Genomic DNA, 15,948 nt, shown 5'->3' with positions numbered 1-15,948 from the left:
TTGGCTTGGTGAGAAGGCAGGTAGGCTTCAGGAGGAAATGGCATCCACTCAGGGAGTTTTATCTCTGGCAGAGTGGGGGTGGGATGAGGTAGGGGAGCTTTCCAAGAGGAAGGAACAAGTGCACAGGCCTCCAGTCAGAAGGTGCCACAGGTTATTAGATAGGCACATTCCTGCACCCACTCTGCATTCATGAAGCTTAACTGTGCCAGTAGCTGTTCTACAACAGGATAGATTGGCAATAAGCAGGCAAAGCCCTTACCCTTCTGAAGGTCATGCTCTCATGAGAACGGACAGTCAATATCTAAGGTCATTTCTGATGACAAGGAGAGCCTAGAAGAACATAGACCAGATGCAAGCATCAAACGTGACCTAGGGAAGTGACTGTAAGTGAGGGTGGAGGTGACACTGAAGCCTCCTCCTCCCACCCACACCAGCCTCTGATCAAGGTTATACCTATCGTTGTCACTGAGATTCCCTGGATGCTGAGGACAATGCCTTCTGTTTCTCAGTCTGAGATGTTCAGAAATATTAGAATGCCCTCCCAGGGACTCAGAACCAGGGTGCACAGCGATGGAGGATGGAGGGGAATAAGTGAGGCAGCATCCCCCACCCCCTCCAAGAAGGAGCTAGTAGAACCCAGGCATCAGGCTGCCTAGTTGAGCAGTGATGACAAGGGCCCCTTTGTGCCCCCCTCCCCCCGGAGGATGGGGAGGAGCTGGGCCCTGGAGGCAGGCGGCCCCTGGCACCCAGGGGGAGGGGAGGGGCCAGCAAGTGGGGGCCTAGACCCTGGGAGGCCAGGGGACTGTGAGCTGGGCTGAGGAGCAGAGGGTGCAGACACAGGAGCATCCTGGTGAGTACACAGCCTCCAAGAGGGGCCAGCGACAGGGTGGGAACCGAGGGCTAGGACTGAGAGGGTGGACCAGGGGCACTCGAAGCATGTGCAAAGTGAGGATGGTTGCTGTGAACTGCCACTAATTTAGGATGTTGGGGGCAGAGGAGTTGTTCTTTAGGACTTTGGAATGAGCTGAGACCATGGCAGGACAGTGACAGTACTTTGGGAAGAAACTTCAGGGAGAGAACCAAGGGCCCTTCTCAGCACCCCTTGTGGTGGAGGTTATGCAGAAACAGCTGCCCTGGGGCTTCCAAGTTCGGGGCAAATGTGGTGGAAGCAGCCTGAGGCGGGGTGCAGATGGACTGATGCCCAGGTGACGAGACACCTGCATCCTGCTCTCTGAGAGGGGGTGGGGCAGTGGGCTGTGAGTGAGCAAGTTGCAGCAGTTGGGAGCACAACAAGGTGTGTGTGTGTGTGTGTGTGTGCGCACGCGCGCCCACCTCTCCTGGGTGGGTCTTAATTTATATCAGTGTTTGTCAACCTTTTTTTCATTATACACCACTAAGGAAAATTTTTAGACCTGTTTTTCCTAAATCCCACTCCCCCTATGAATCTCACTACTACAATAGGCTGTATGTATGTTTGTGTACTGAGGCCCTGGGGAGAGTCACAAATCACTGGCAAAACTGGCTTTTCTTGCCCCCACCCCAAGAACCAGTGTTCATCCCCATTAAGAATGCTTGGTCTACACGATCGTTTCACATGTCTGCTCAGGCCCTGCATCTGTCTCCTGCAACTTCCCACCACAGGTGCAAGGGTGCTGTCAGCCCTGTGTCCATCAGCATGTATCTAGGCGGGTCTGTCCTTAGCTACTCCTTGGTGTGAGTGTACAAGTCAGAGTGTTCTCATGAGCATGGCATGGAGGCAGGGCCACGTGCATGCCTGAATGCTGTGCCTACGTCAGTGCAGGTGTGAAGTGGGCAGGAGGAAGGCAGTGTGTGTGTGTGTCTATGACTGTGTGTGCTGGCATTCTGTGGGCACCGGGGTTACAGTGCCTGTTTGCACCGATTGGGTATCCTCATGAGTCTTTATCGCACAAGTCTGCTCCTCTGGCTGGGTCTAGATCTATCATATTTCATAGCAGAATTTGCATGTGACTGACTATGTACGCATCTGTGTCTGTGGGAAGAGGGTGGCAAAGGCTACTTGGAAACCTTGGCGCCCACTCTGAGGGGACCCACAGAACAGCCAGATGCCAGGGTCTCCCTACCTCCCAATCTCTGGTCCTTCCTGGACCCATGTAGAGCCCAGCTAGGAGTGACAACTTTTCTCTCACCCCACCTACTACCCCAGGAGTCCTCCAAGAGGCAGCATCCTCTCCCTGAGGGAACAGGGCTCTTTTGTGCCGGGCACTGGCCTCTGCTGAGGGTGGAGACAGCAGGGGCTGTCTGTGGGGTGGGAGCGGGCGGCAGGAATTCACACGGCATGTTGGGAATGTTGATGCTGTGAAACCCAGTCATTGATGGCACTGGGTTCTGCCTGCCACCCCCAGGCCTCACCCCACTCACCACATCCTTCTCCCCTCTTAATGCTCTGTCACTCCCTTTTCCTTCCCCACAGTCATCCATGGCAGTTTTAGGGGGAGGTATGGGGGGCGTTGATCCCATGTAGAGTAGCTCCCGGGCTGTGGGAGGGTCCCAAGCATCCATGTGGCCTTATAACAGGCCATGACTCATAGCAGATGCTGAAAGAGAGGCACAGGGGGTTCTCAGGCCCCCAACCTGTTGCACTTGCCTGACTCTTGTTCCAGGGTCGCTGGCTGACATCTTCAAGTGGGACCAGAAGACATTCCCAACTCAGGGACACTGAGGTGAGGGGCAGTGTTCCTTCCTCCTGCTGCTGGTTCAGCCTTGGCTCTGTCCTTACTTCTAGGGACCCCCAAGGGCACAGTGGTGATGAAGATCATTGTCAGCATATTACTACCACAGAGAGACAGGACATTTGGGTGGTTAAGTCTGCAAACCTGGAGCCAGGTAGATAGAGCTTGAATCCTAGTTGTCATTTGCCAGCTGCGTGGCCATGGACAAGTTACTTAACCTCTCTGGACCTCAGCTATAAAATGAGGATAATAATTGTAACTACCTCAAAGAGATCAAATGAATTAACACAGCAGAGCAAAGCACTGAGGAATGGTGCATGGTGAATGCCACATAAATATTAGTAATTATAAATATTAATAGCAGCAACACCTACCATCTGAACAAGCCCCCTCCTGAATCCTTAATTAGAAGCACCCCTTTTCACTTCTCTTGACCCTTAACCCCCTCCTCTTCCTTCTCCAGCTGTCACTCACCTGCTGTACAAAATGATATTCCTCACAACACTGCCCCTGTTTTGGATTATGATTGCAGGTAATGGTTGGGGGGTGGGGGTGGCTGGGGATTGTGGGGTCTTGGCCCCAAGCAGGCTGGGGTTGTTTCTATAGGTCCCAAGACCCCACAGACTGTGAGAAGGTGATGGGAACGAGGAAGGGGTGATTCAGTCAGGACATGGCCCTCGGCCTCAGCAGTCCTGCTTACTTGCAGCCTCTCGAGGCGGTCACTGGGGTGCCTGGATGCCATCGTCCATCTCGGCCTTCGAGGGCACGTGCGTCTCCATCCCCTGCCGCTTCGACTTCCCTGACGAACTGCGGCCTGCCATCGTGCACGGCGTCTGGTACTTCAATAGCCCCTACCCGAAAAACTACCCCCCAGTGGTCTTCAAGTCACGTACCCAAGTTGTCCATGAAAGCTTCCAGGGCCGCAGCCGCCTCCTGGGGGACCTGGGCCTGCGCAACTGCACCCTCCTGCTCAGCAACCTCAGCCCTGAGCTTGGCGGCAAGTACTACTTCCGCGGGGACTTAGGGGGCTACAACCAGTACACCTTCTCTGAGCACAGCGTCCTGGACATCATCAGTGAGTCCCCCGGAGGCTGCATAAGCATGGGGCAGGGGCATCCCTGGGGCAGGCAGGGGAACAGCAGGAAGTCTTCCCAAGCACCTCTCCAGGGAGGTCTCTCCAGCACAGATCCAGGGACTTGTTTGTTAGGCTGAGGGGTGCAAAGCGCAGTGCCCACAGGGACCAGGCAAATGGCAAAATTTAGTGAAGTGGGGCCCCAAACTGTCTTGCTGCCCTCAGCGGGAAAGGGGTGCTCTTAATCTTCTAGAAACACCTGGGGAAAAGGCAGCGGGGCCCAAGGGATAAGACATCTTGATCCCTGTGTTCACTGGGCAACTGTGCACAAGTTACTTAACTTCTCTGAGCCTTGGTTCCCTCTTCTGTAAAGTGGGGATAAGAGCAGCATTTAAAGCTCAGTGAATGAATGGTTGTCAAGTGCTCAGAGCAGAACTGGTGCTGGGTGAGAATGCAGAGCCATTGCTACTAGGCAGACCGAATTTTCAAAAGAAACCAGAATTTCCCTGTGATCTCCTAATTCCTAAACATTAGCTGCTGATTCATATATATGTCTTTTTTTAACTCCTAAATTTAGACCAGAGAAAATGAAGCTCTGGGCCAAATTTGACAATCAGAGTAGGGCCAACTGCTTGATTTCGGGCATTTCTACTGCCTAGTTTCTGAGAAGATTACTACCTGGAGGTCTTAGATTTAGGCTCCCCATCAGCATCTAGTCTACAAGGAGCCAGACTGCAACCCTGATCCTGATGCAGAAAGAGACTCCTCCCCACACACGTGCATGCCCCCCAAAACAGATGGAAGTAAACCAGAACAAACATGGGGGAGGAGACAGGTTTCGCAAGGACTGTGTTGTAGTGTAAGATGCACAGATGACGAAGCCACAGTGACGGGGTTTGAAGCTTGGTTTTGCCAGCTGTGGCCTCAGTTCCCTGCCAGCATGTCTGGAAGGACTGGCAAGTTCAGCGCTTGTGAAGTACTCAGACCAGTATATGTTCATTCCTGTCACGTCTGCAGCTGGATCTGTGCAGGGCTTCTGTGTGAGGGTTTTAGGGAATTCTGTTTCAAGGGGAGGGGACCAGGTACCAGGATCGGAGTTGGGCAAGGTGGGGGTGTCTGCTTCCTCAATCCTCCTTCTCCCCACCTCTCATAGACACCCCCAACATCGTGGTCCCTCCAGAGGTGGTGGCAGGCACGGAAGTGGAGGTCAGCTGCATGGTGCCTGACAACTGCCCAGAGTTGCGCCCAGAGCTGAGCTGGCTGGGCCACAATGGGCTGGGGGAGCCCACCGTGCTGGGTCGGCTGCGCGAGGACGAGGGCACCTGGGTGCAGGTGTCACTGCTACACTTCGTGCCCACTAGAGAGGCCAACGGCCACCGGCTGGGCTGCCAGGCCTCCTTCCCTAACACCACCTTGCAGTTCGAGGGCTACGCCAGTCTAGACGTCAAGTGTGAGCTTGGGTGCGGGCCTGGTCGCGGGGGAGGGGGCGGGGACGGGGGGGGGGGCGGGGGCAGGGAGGTTCCCGGGACAGAAGAGGCGTGCAGCACCTGCCGGCTGACCTCGCTGTGTCGCCGGCCTCAGACCCGCCCGTGATTGTGGAGATGAACTCCTCAGTGGAGGCCATCGAGGGCTCCCACGTCAGCCTGCTCTGTGGGGCTGACAGCAACCCGCTGCCGCTGCTGACCTGGATGCGGGATGGCACGGTGCTCCAGGAGGCCGTAGCCGAGAGTCTGTTCCTGGAGCTGGAAGAGGTGACCCCCGGGGAGGACGGCGTCTACGCCTGCCTGGCAGAGAACGCCTACGGCCAGGACAATCGCACTGTGGGGCTCAGTGTCATGTGTGAGTGGCCGCCCTGTGTGCACACTCCCCTGGCACTGGAGCTGCGGAGCAGAGATTATGGGGGAAAGGGGCGTCGCCCAGGGTGGGGCGGGACGGGGCTGGCCCAGGGCGTGTCAGGAACAGAACAGCGGTGGAGGTGAAGATGGAGAAGAGGGCTGGGGACAAGGCATTTCTTCATTCTTTGCACAAATATCCAGTGAACACCAGCTCTGCACCACTTTCATCCCCAGAACAGTCATAGAAGACAGATAAGTCTCTGTCACCTGAGAAAAATGGTTGTATTCAGTTTCCGGTGCAGCCCTGCCTGACCTAGTAGTAGATCTGGGCTTGGCCCTGGAATCTGCATTTAAAATGAGCCCCACTACAGTTTTAATGGGAGAATTGGGGGGACCCCAGGCCTCACCCAGTCCCTTGTGCATACCAGTATGTTATGGGGCCCTGGAGGAGAGGGCTAGTCAGACAGGATTCTTAGCTAGGAACCCAGGAGAGGTCGTTCATTCATTTTTTCATTCACAAATGCTTACTGGGGCAAAATGCCAGGGCTTGGGATAATAATAATGACAGCTACAGCCAACATGTGCTCAGCACTTTCTGACTGCTTTACGCAAATGTTCTTCCCCCAGGCATCCCAGAGGCTGGCTCCTCCCACCTCTTGCTACTCTCACTGAAACCTGTCCTTACTATCCTAGCTAAAACTGTAACTACCCTGATTTCCCATCCCTCCCTTCCTTTTTTTCCAAAGCATTTACGCCCAATTTGCCAATGATATATTCTACTTACTTACACAGCATCCGCCCACACTGTCAGGGATCTTCGTCTACCTCATTCAGGCTAGAACAGTGCCTGTAACTTAGTGACAGTGACCCCTATGAAGTTGGGATTATTATCACTTTTAAATCCTCACCCAAAGAAGTGTTTATTGATTTTAGAGAGAGAGGAAAGGGAAGAGAGAGAGAGAGAAAAACTTCAACGTGAGAGAAACATCGATTGGTTGCCTCCCATATGTGTCCAAACCAGGGATCAAACTCGCAACCTTTTGGTGTATGGGCCAATGCTCCAACCAACTGAGCCACCTGGCCAGGGCAAGTTGGGACTATTATTAAACCCATTTCTCAGATTAAAAATGAGGCCCAGATAAGACCTAGGCCCACACACGGCTGGAAAGGACAGGGCCCAGATTCAAACACAAGCATTCTGGCTATAGAGTCCCTATTTTTGTAAACAGGACAGCCAGGCCTGGAGTTACCTGAGCCATCCTGAGCTGGTGTGCTTGGATTGGGGTATCTGGGGTCACATTTGGGGGGTGGGAGGTGGCAGGCAGGAGAGGTACTTGCTGACTTCTGATCATCGGTCCCTTGTTCTGCCCCCAGATGCACCCTGGAAGCCTACAGTGAATGGGACAGTGGTGGCTGTGGAGGGGGAGACAGTCTCCATCTTGTGCTCCACACAGAGCAACCCGGATCCTATTCTCACCATCTTCAAAGAGAAGCAGATCCTGGCCACAGTCATCTACGAGAGTGAGCTGCAGCTGGAGCTGCCTGCTATCACACCTGAGGATGATGGAGAGTACTGGTGTGTGGCTGAGAACCAGTATGGCCAGAGAGCCACTGCCTTCAACCTATCTGTAGAGTGTAAGTACCACCATTTCTCCCCCCTCTCTTGCTGAGAGCTGGCAGGACTTGTGTCTCCCCTAAAGTCTGAGGTAGATGTTTTAATGGGGGACATCTGAGTAACTGGAGGTACCCATATATCCCAACAAAGGGTTAGCTTTGCACCAGCAGACAAGTATGGGGAAGGCAGGGAAGCAGAATCCACAGCAAGAAAATGCAAGTTCCACCTGAGAACAGAGTTTCCACATCCTGGAGTGTGCTTTTAACCAGGGAGATTCTGGATCCTTATAAACAGGACAGCCAGCCCTGGGGTTACCTGAGCCATCCTGAGCTGGTGTGATATGGCCACTATTCCTTTACATTAACTAAAATAATAACCATGACATCTAACCCCTGTGGAGCGTCGCTTGTACCAGGCACTGTTGGAAGCTCTGTATAGGGTCCCACTTATTTCATCCTCATGATCATCCGTACATGGGAGGTTCTATCATTGTCCTTAGTTTCCAGAGAAGGAAGTTGAGGCCCTGAGAGGCTATGCTACTTGACCAAGGTCACACAGCTAGAAAATGGCAGAAGTTAAAATTAAAGTCCAGGAGATCTGGTTCCACTCTTCTGTACTGCCCCAAATCGACTTCTTCCTGCATTATTACATCAAAATATAGTCAGTGGTCAAGCAGTTATATGTGCAAAGGGCTGTGTGCTCAGTGAGAGGTGGAGGACAGGACCAAGAGGACACCAAGCTTATTAACAGACAGAATATAGCCAGAGAGATGAGATGATGCAACATGAAAAGCTAACTGCTATGGAAATAAAACTCATTAGTCCACTGCCAGCTAGCTAGCACCCCTCCTGACCTCCTCTCTATGGACCGTACCACCAATACACCAACCTCCACCCTGGCCACCAATCTGGGTTGTAGCTCCCAAGTCACTGTTTTGATTCCCCCTCCTCCAGCAACTCCCTCTGGAATGTTGCCTCCATATTTCCATTGCTCCTGCTTCCTCCTCAGCTCTGACCTGACCTCTGGCACTAGTCTCCAAACTTCACTACTCCCAGCCTCAATTAATCCACTTACAATGGTCCCCACCACACAAGTTTGCCAGAAGATGCTGAGCACAGTCCATATTCAATGTTCTGTATGTATGGTGATAATCAGTACAAGGTAGCTATAGATTATTCCTGGAGAGACATCTTCCAGGTCAATGCTATGGTTGTTCACTCCTTTGCTAACCTTTCAACCTTTGGCCACATTCCTTCTGGTCTCTGGTCACTCACAGCATACAGTGTGATCACTGCATGTGGGTTGTGCCATACTCTGTCTTCTCCATATGCACCTTTCTGGGTCCAGCTTCCCTCTTCTGCTCTACCCTTTTCCCTGTCACACCTCAAGCCAGTGATCCTTAAGTTTAAGACTCAGAACCCTCTGAGAACCTGATGGCAGCCACTGAACATACACATAACACCATCTCATATACATTGTCAGTCACAGACCCACCCCCCCTCCCCCACATAATAATAGTGGTGGCAGCAAATGGGCATTAAGGACCTCCTCTGGGTCATGATTACATCCTCTACAGATGTTATTTTGCTAAGCCCTTCTAATGGCCCTGTGAAGCAGGTGTGTATTATCATTAATCCTTAACTAAGGAGAATTGAAGGTCACTTGGGGTACGTCTAGTGTCAATTGGGGCTTCACGGGTCTCCTAGGTTGCCTGCGAAGCTTCGAAGAGGCTGATCACATGCAGGCAGAGTACCAGTGTCCCAGCAGAATCTAGGGCAGACATTCTCACAGGAGCATCAGTAGTCTTGAATAAAAGGGTTTTTTTAAATTTTAATTTCTGTGAGTTCAGGTTTGTCGTTATTGATTTGCTCCGTGTTGTGTTAATTCGGTAACACTACAGCAAGCATGGCGCATGTGTGCTTAAACAGAATTGGGGCATATAATTTTTAATTTACTAGACTTAGATATGTGTATGCATTGAGGTTCTGATTAGAATCATCTCTCTTGCAAATATATCTGGTCACATGACTCTTGGTCCATCACTGTCACTTGCATATTCTTTTTTGTTTGAAATTGAAAATAAGTGGGGTTGGTGAGCCAAGGGTCTTTTGCCTGTGTGTAAGTGGGTTTTGGTTAGAACTGAAAACCAGAATTCAGACTGGAGTGAGCAGAGGGGAGTGCTGGCCTCTCCAGGAAAGAAAAAGGATATAGTTTTTTAAAAAGAGATTTTAGTTATTTAGTTTTAGAGAGAGGGGAAGGGACAGAGAAAGAGGGAGAGAAGCATTGATTGGCTACCTCTCACATGTCCCCTACTGGGGACCTGCCCTGCAACCCGGGCATGTGCCCTAACTGGGATTGAACCAGCAACCTTTTGTTTCGCAGGCTGGTACTCAATTCACTGAGTCACACTGGCCAGGGTGAGAATATAGTTTTGAAAACAACATTCAAAGTTCTATTATAATTTCATATTTTGGAAAATTAAAGAAAATTATCATACATGTACCATTTAAAAAATATATAAGTGTCAGCAAAGCAAAGCTCAACCGAATGGTCTTGGGTGGAGGGTGGTGTTTGGTGCTTATGGCACTGGGGAATACTGTGAGGGCATGAGGGTCAGACTGCAGGACGGGCTCTGTGGAGTCAGTAGGGACATCTGCAGGATGGCCTGAAGGGGGAGTCAGCAGAATTCAATAACTCACCCCACAAATCTTTCCAGAGCTCTGCTACTTGAAAGGCATATTTTAAGTGTGGGCAACAGAGTGGAGACAGAAAGAGAGCCTGTCTTCATGGAAAAGAGAAACAAGCCATATCAATGTATAACATGTGTAGAAATGAGTGCTGGAGAGAAAACCTAGTGGGACAGGGAGTGAAGTTAATGAAGCAAGAGAGTGTCCGAGTATCTGGGTAGAACCTTCATGGAGTGAGGGAGTGAGAAGGGAAGGTACCTTCAGGGAGTCTTCCAGGCTGAGAGAGAAATACAAATAACTGGGTGGGGGAAAGCTCCATAAACTTGAGAAACAGCAGGGAAGCCAGTGAGACTGGAAAGGAATAAGCCTTTCAGGGTAAGAAAAGGAGATCAGAGAGTGGCTAGTTCCCACAGGGCCTTGTGGATAAAGACAAAGAAGTTGGATTTTAGCCTTGGGTGGTGTGTCTCAGTGGATTGAGTGCCAGCCTACGAACCCAAAGGCTGCTTGTTTGATTCCCAGTCAGGACACATGCCTGGGTTTCAGACCAGTTCTCCAGTTGGGGGCGTGCAAGAAGCAACCAATTGATGCATCTCTTGCACATAGATGTTTCTCTCCCTCTCCTTCTCCCTCCCTTCCCTTCTCTCTAAAAATAAATAAATAAAATCTTTTAAAAAAATGAAGTTGGATTTTATTCTAAGTGACTCAGAGCAATTGGAGGACAGGTTTGAGCAGGGAGTGTCATGATGTGATTTATGTTTTACTATGTGAACTAGGTTAGAAACGGCACACAGGGATAGTGCAAAAGAGGAAATGCAGAACATTTCTATGACAGCTTACCACCCTGCTCTTGGCCCTCAGCCAAGGAGTCCTGGCTTCTAGTTGTCTACAGCCCACTCAAGTCTTGACTTTGTCCCACAGTTGCCCCTGTGATCCTTCTGGAGTCCCACTGTGCAGCGGCCCGAGACACAGTGCAATGCCTGTGTGTGGTGAAATCCAACCCGGAACCTTCTGTGGCCTTTGAGCTGCCCTCACGCAACGTGACGGTGAACGAGACAGAGCGGGAGTTCGTGTACTCTGAGCGCAGTGGCCTGCTGCTTACCAGCATTCTCACGCTGCGGGGACAGGCCCAGGCCCCGCCACGGGTCATCTGTACCTCCCGCAACCTCTATGGCACCAAGAGCCTGGAGCTGCCCTTCCAGGGAGCCCGTGAGTGGTGTGGCCTGGGGCTGGGAGCCACAGGAACAGAGGGGCTCCTTTTGGATCCAGGCTCCTCTCCCCAAAGCTGACTGACCATCAGCCACCGAGCATGGGTCAGGCTATGCAGGTTGACCAAGTGGTAAAGAGGCCCTTTTGGTTGGTAAGGAGAGGCTGCCGCAAGTTTGCCTATACTAGACCCTCCCCAGACCCTCCAGACTAGTCAGTCGGTGCAAGGATGTGCCAGCTATTTTTCACTATCACTAATGTCCCTGCCCATCTCCTAGGAACACCAGTGTCTTCACTCCCACCAGCAGCCCTGAGGGCACCTGGGTTTTCTTTATTCTCAGACCGCCTGATGTGGGCCAAGATTGGGCCTGTGGGAGCTGTTGTTGCCTTTGCCATCCTAATTGCCATCGTCTGCTACATTACCCAGACACGCAGAAAGTGAGTGCCCCATCAGGGCTGACCTGGGAATGGGGAGAGGAGCTGGCGGATGGGCAAGGGAGGGCAGCCCTGTGTCGGTGGGGGAGGGTGTATTCTGCTGAGAATGAATGTTCAGCTGGATGCAGGAGAAAGGGACCCTATACACATGCCACTGTCTGAGCCAAGCACTTTCCACCAACCATTTCCTATTTCCCCCACCTTCTCTGCTATGATCTCCTGCCCTCCAAGAGGTATGATGGGAAAAGCCAGCATCCCCTGGCTTGCAGCTACAGCAATCACCAATGACTACACAGATGTGTGGCAACAAAAACCATCCCTAGCCCCAAACCACACCCACCTGCCACAACTGTGCTGTTATTTTTCTTCCTTGTGGCTCTCTGGAAAATGAATTAATATCCCTACTCCATATCTTGGCAGCAAGAGGGACAGACAGACCCAGATCATATGAAGAGAACCCAGAGAAGCCAGGCTGGGGTCTTGAAAAGTGTCAGAGACCAGGAGCTAGGTGGCTCATCCTCAGCCACAAAGCAGGGGAGGGATGGGCAGTGGTGGATAGGAGGAGGCTGGTTATTTAAAGAGCCATCTGCCTTGTCCTAGAGAGATGGGTGGGAACAACTCTGGGGTCCCTTGGGCCAAACTCCTAAGGTAGATGGAGATACAGAAATAGAGGGGGATGGGAGGCCTAGGAGTCCCACTTGGGCTGCCATGTCCTGCCCTGCAGGAAGAACGTGACAGAGAGCCCCAGCTTCTCAGCAGGGGACAACCCCCCAGTCTTGTTCAGCAGTGACTTCCGCATCTCTGGGGCACCGGAGAAGTATGAGGTAAGGGCCAGAGCCATGTGGCTCCAGGCTAGTTGTAGAACCTGGATGTCAAGGACACTGGGGGCCTGGGAGGGGCCTGAGAGGCCAAGCACCAGAGGGGAGGCCAGGCTCCTTAGGAAGGAAAAGGACAAAGAGAGGAGGGCTGGCTTGGACATGGCCTGGGAGGGATGCTTAGGCTGAGACTGTGAAGGGGGCTCTGGGGCTCAGGCTCAAAGGAAGCCCTCATCTGGGTCTATGACTGCATTTCCTTCTCCAATAGTCCAGAGAGGTCTCTACCCTGGAATGAGCAGCCCAGGAGGTAGGTTTGGGGGGACCTCAGTGTGCCTGCCTCTGGGCCTGGGGGCTGTCATCCATGTGTGTGCGTCGCTGCCAGGAGTCCAGGATGGTCCCCTGTTAAGTCTGCCCTGCCCAGTACTCCTGTCCCATTGCTGCTCCCTTCTGTCTGTCTGTGGCCACTGTTCCATGTGTCTGTCATAAAAAGGCTCATGTATGTTTGTGTATTGGGGGTGGAAAGCATGAAAGGGAAATGAGATCACACCTTCAGGATTGTCAAGATTAAGGGGGGACCACACCAGACCCAAACATAGGGTACGGACTTATGGAGCCAGGCATGTACAAACATTTGGAAAGGTGGGATCCAACCAGGTGGTTTTACTCTGGAAAGGTGTTAATGGATTGAATTGTGTGCCCCCCAAATTCCCATGTTGAAGAAGTCTTCCTGAACTTGTTGAATTCATAGGCTATTATCAGGGTCAGTGATGAGGAGGGTGTTGCAAAGGGGGATCAGTGTGGGCAACACAGAGTGGGACCTGGGTGGGGACTGTGGGGCTGCCTGGGCTGGGGGTCCTTGAGAAAAAAAGGTTCACACAGGGCTTTGAAACTCAACTCTGGGGTTGTGAGGGTGAAAGCAACTCCAGCCTTACATCTGGAAAAGGCAGAACAGGACTCTTCTAATGGATTGTTTCCCTTCATAGAGTGAGAGGCGCCTGGGATCGGAGAGGAGGCTTCTGGGCCTTCGTGGGGAGCGCCCAGAGCTGGACCTGAGCTTTTCTCACTCAGACCTGGGAAAACGACCCACCAAGGACAGCTACACCCTGACAGAGGAGCTGGCTGAGTATGCTGAAATCGGTGTCAAGTGAGGGAGCTGGGGGCAGCCTGTTTGGCGACTACCCCTTCAGGACCCTCACTGGCCCCCACTGGCTGTGGGCTCCCTTCCTCCCAAAAGTAGTGAGCGCTGGGGCAGGAAAGGGATGGGGCAGGTGACAGTGAGGTCCTAGGGGCCTGGCCTCCCCCTCCTTCCCAGCTGCCCCCCACCCTGCCAGCACCTCACCCTCACAGTGTGGCTCCCCTCTAACCTCCTTTAACCTCATCTGTCTGGAGGGGAGTTTCGTCTGTTTGTGTTATTTATTGCTATCCCCCGCCTGGTCTTCTCCCCAACACCTGGCCCCAGGGTGTGTACTGAAGGGACATGAAATAAATGCCCCAAAGCCAAATACCTGTCTAGATCCTGATGATTTCTGGCCCGTCCTTGGGGGAGCCTTCCATCCCCCTCCTTACCTTGTGCTGGGCCCTGTTCGGAGGCAAGGTCCAGGGATTCCAGCCCTGAGCCCAGGCCAACTGCCAATAAGTTGTTCCCACTTTGAGCTGTGGGCAGGATCTGGCCCACAGAATGTCTTATTAGACTTGTGGTTGATTTCACATAACAACAGTCATTCCTGTCTTCACCACAGAGTGACTGACAGTATGGGGCTCAAACTTGCCCACAGTTGTGACTCACTGAAAGAGAAGGTAGCTGCCCTGCTGAAGTGGCATGGGCTCCCTATTTGTCCCTAAGTGCCACAGTCCCCACCATTCCCTGTTGTCCGACACCTGGCTGGCTTCACTCACTCACTGACATGTCTTCCTGTGCCCTGTAGGTCATTGGGATCCCAGGTCTCGATGTTTCATGAGCCTGTATTGGTTTGACTACTATCCCTCACATTCATGCTGTACTTTGCAACTTTAGTCTTCAAACTTTACTCCATTTTGGTTCAGGAAACATTGCTTAGGTACTAGCTGTATGTTGAACCCCTTCAGAAGACTCAGGCTATCCTGGGAAGAGACCCCCCAGGGCAACCCTGTGAAGATGAAAACAGTGGGGCTAGGAGAAGCTAGGTGATTTTTCCAGGGTCCCAGAGTTAGGAAATGGTGTGGCCAGGCTCTGGACCCTGTTTTTCTTTTTCTATAATACCTGTCAGGAATTTAAAGAGGGCCAGACCCTGTGCACCAGAATAGTGCCATGCCCTCACAGGAGATTTACTAGCCTCATGGTTGTATGGATGCCTTCTCTCCCAACTTAATGGTGGCCCTGACCTGTCCAATTTGCACTTTACAAAATTGTCAGCTGATTCTGGCCAGCCTGGGCCCATGGTTCAGACTGTCTTGGAAGGCTCCCAAGGAGGTATGGATAGACCCATAGAGAAGACTGAATTTTGTGGTTCTAGGATGGGGTCCATTTTCCCCTCATACACCCAAATGGCACCACTTCCCTGTGCTGAGACCTCCCTTCACATGGCTAAATCTTGGGCTTTTGGGGCTTGATGAACTCTGCTGACCTCATTCTAATGACTCCCCAGACCCTACCCAACCACAAAGGTCCACAGGTCCCTGGCAGGTGGTGGTTAGCCTTGGTATATCCTGAGACTTTTGCTGAGTGGCCTCAGACCCAGCTTTGGTGCTGAGTTTGAATCTGTTTGAACCTGGCGAACACCCTTGTGAATACCACTAGCCCCTACCTGGTGACTCACTGAGAACCTACTTCATGCAACTCATGTACTGCCAGAGGCTCTTTCAGTGTCTGACCTTAACAGGCAGCCAGCAGGCAGACACAGATCATGGACCTCTGATATCTTGGGTCCTTTGCTGGCCAACTTGATACTAATGGGAGCTCGCTTTAGCATGCAGCTTGCACCCCACCCCACCATGTGCATCCAGGCCAAGTAGAGGCAGCCACAAACTGTGCATTGCCTAATTGCGTTGTAGCTCTAAACAGGTAGCCCAGGGTCAGTCACAGGAAGCACCTGACATTCACCTGCACCAGAAGCCCCAGAAACAACACGCCTGATGGGCTTCAGATCACATCAGAGCATAACCCAATTAGCTTCACAATCAGCACATCCAAAGGGAGATAGATCTTGACAGGCACCAGACCCTGCTGGGGTGAATTATGCTGCATGGGATCAGCCCCTCCACAGCAGCTTATACAGTGTGGTTGGGGTCAATCCTCATAGCCAGGCTGAGGGTCAACTTCACCCATGATGGGCCAACAGAAATCAAGGCTCAACCACAACAGGAGGACATTCCTGGAGCACCTAGAGCAGGTGATCAGGGAGACTCCACCACCAAGCCCAGAAGACACCCACTATATAAGACCACCATGCCAAGACTGGGATATACAGCAGATCTACCTGGTATACAGAAACAATTAAAGAAAGGCAGACAAAATGGAGAGACAAAGAAATGTGCCCCAAATGAAAGAACACGGGATCCCCTGGAAAAGAACTACATGAAGTGGAGGCAAGCAATAT

At 52.0% G+C, this 15,948-nt stretch overlaps 1 protein-coding gene across 5 annotated transcripts; it reads left to right on the top strand.

Annotated features, from left to right (window-relative positions):
* Positions 1 to 795: 795 nt before the first annotated feature.
* On the top strand, positions 796 to 13,875 carry MAG (myelin associated glycoprotein). Of its 5 annotated transcripts, none has more exons than XM_045185345.1 (12): positions 796 to 850; positions 2,643 to 2,702; positions 3,175 to 3,243; positions 3,418 to 3,547; positions 3,623 to 3,786; positions 4,937 to 5,233; positions 5,365 to 5,622; positions 6,993 to 7,253; positions 10,839 to 11,126; positions 11,402 to 11,561; positions 12,283 to 12,382; positions 13,357 to 13,875. In XM_045185345.1, the coding sequence occupies exons 3-12, from the start codon at positions 3,198 to 3,200 to the stop codon at positions 13,519 to 13,521; spliced, it is 1,869 nt and encodes a 622-aa protein (XP_045041280.1). In that variant the 5' UTR covers positions 796 to 850; positions 2,643 to 2,702; positions 3,175 to 3,197; the 3' UTR covers positions 13,522 to 13,875. The 5 variants fall into 5 exon arrangements, with proteins under 5 accessions (XP_045041280.1, XP_024433284.2, XP_045041281.1 ...); XM_024577516.3 differs by adding an exon at positions 12,642 to 12,680 and having other exon boundaries at positions 3,418 to 3,786; positions 11,465 to 11,561; XM_045185346.1 differs by adding an exon at positions 12,642 to 12,680 and having other exon boundaries at positions 3,418 to 3,786; positions 13,357 to 13,425.
* Positions 13,876 to 15,948: the final 2,073 nt, after the last annotated feature.

This window comes from Desmodus rotundus, chromosome 12, assembly GCF_022682495.2.
Source record: "Desmodus rotundus isolate HL8 chromosome 12, HLdesRot8A.1, whole genome shotgun sequence".
Classification (NCBI taxonomy): Eukaryota; Metazoa; Chordata; class Mammalia; order Chiroptera; family Phyllostomidae; genus Desmodus; species Desmodus rotundus.
Note: the sequence above shows the minus strand (reverse complement) of the source record. Positions and strands in the feature narration are given on the sequence as shown.

Coding starts and splice junctions, on each gene's coding strand:
- MAG (XM_045185344.1), top strand. CDS start 3,198: ATGATATTCCTCACAACACTGCCCCTGTTTTGGATTATGATTGCAG. Junction 3,787..4,936: donor CAGCGTCCTGGACATCATCA/GTGAGTCCCCCG, acceptor CACCTCTCATAG/ACACCCCCAACATCGTGGTC. Junction 7,254..10,838: donor CTTCAACCTATCTGTAGAGT/GTAAGTACCACC, acceptor TTTGTCCCACAG/TTGCCCCTGTGATCCTTCTG.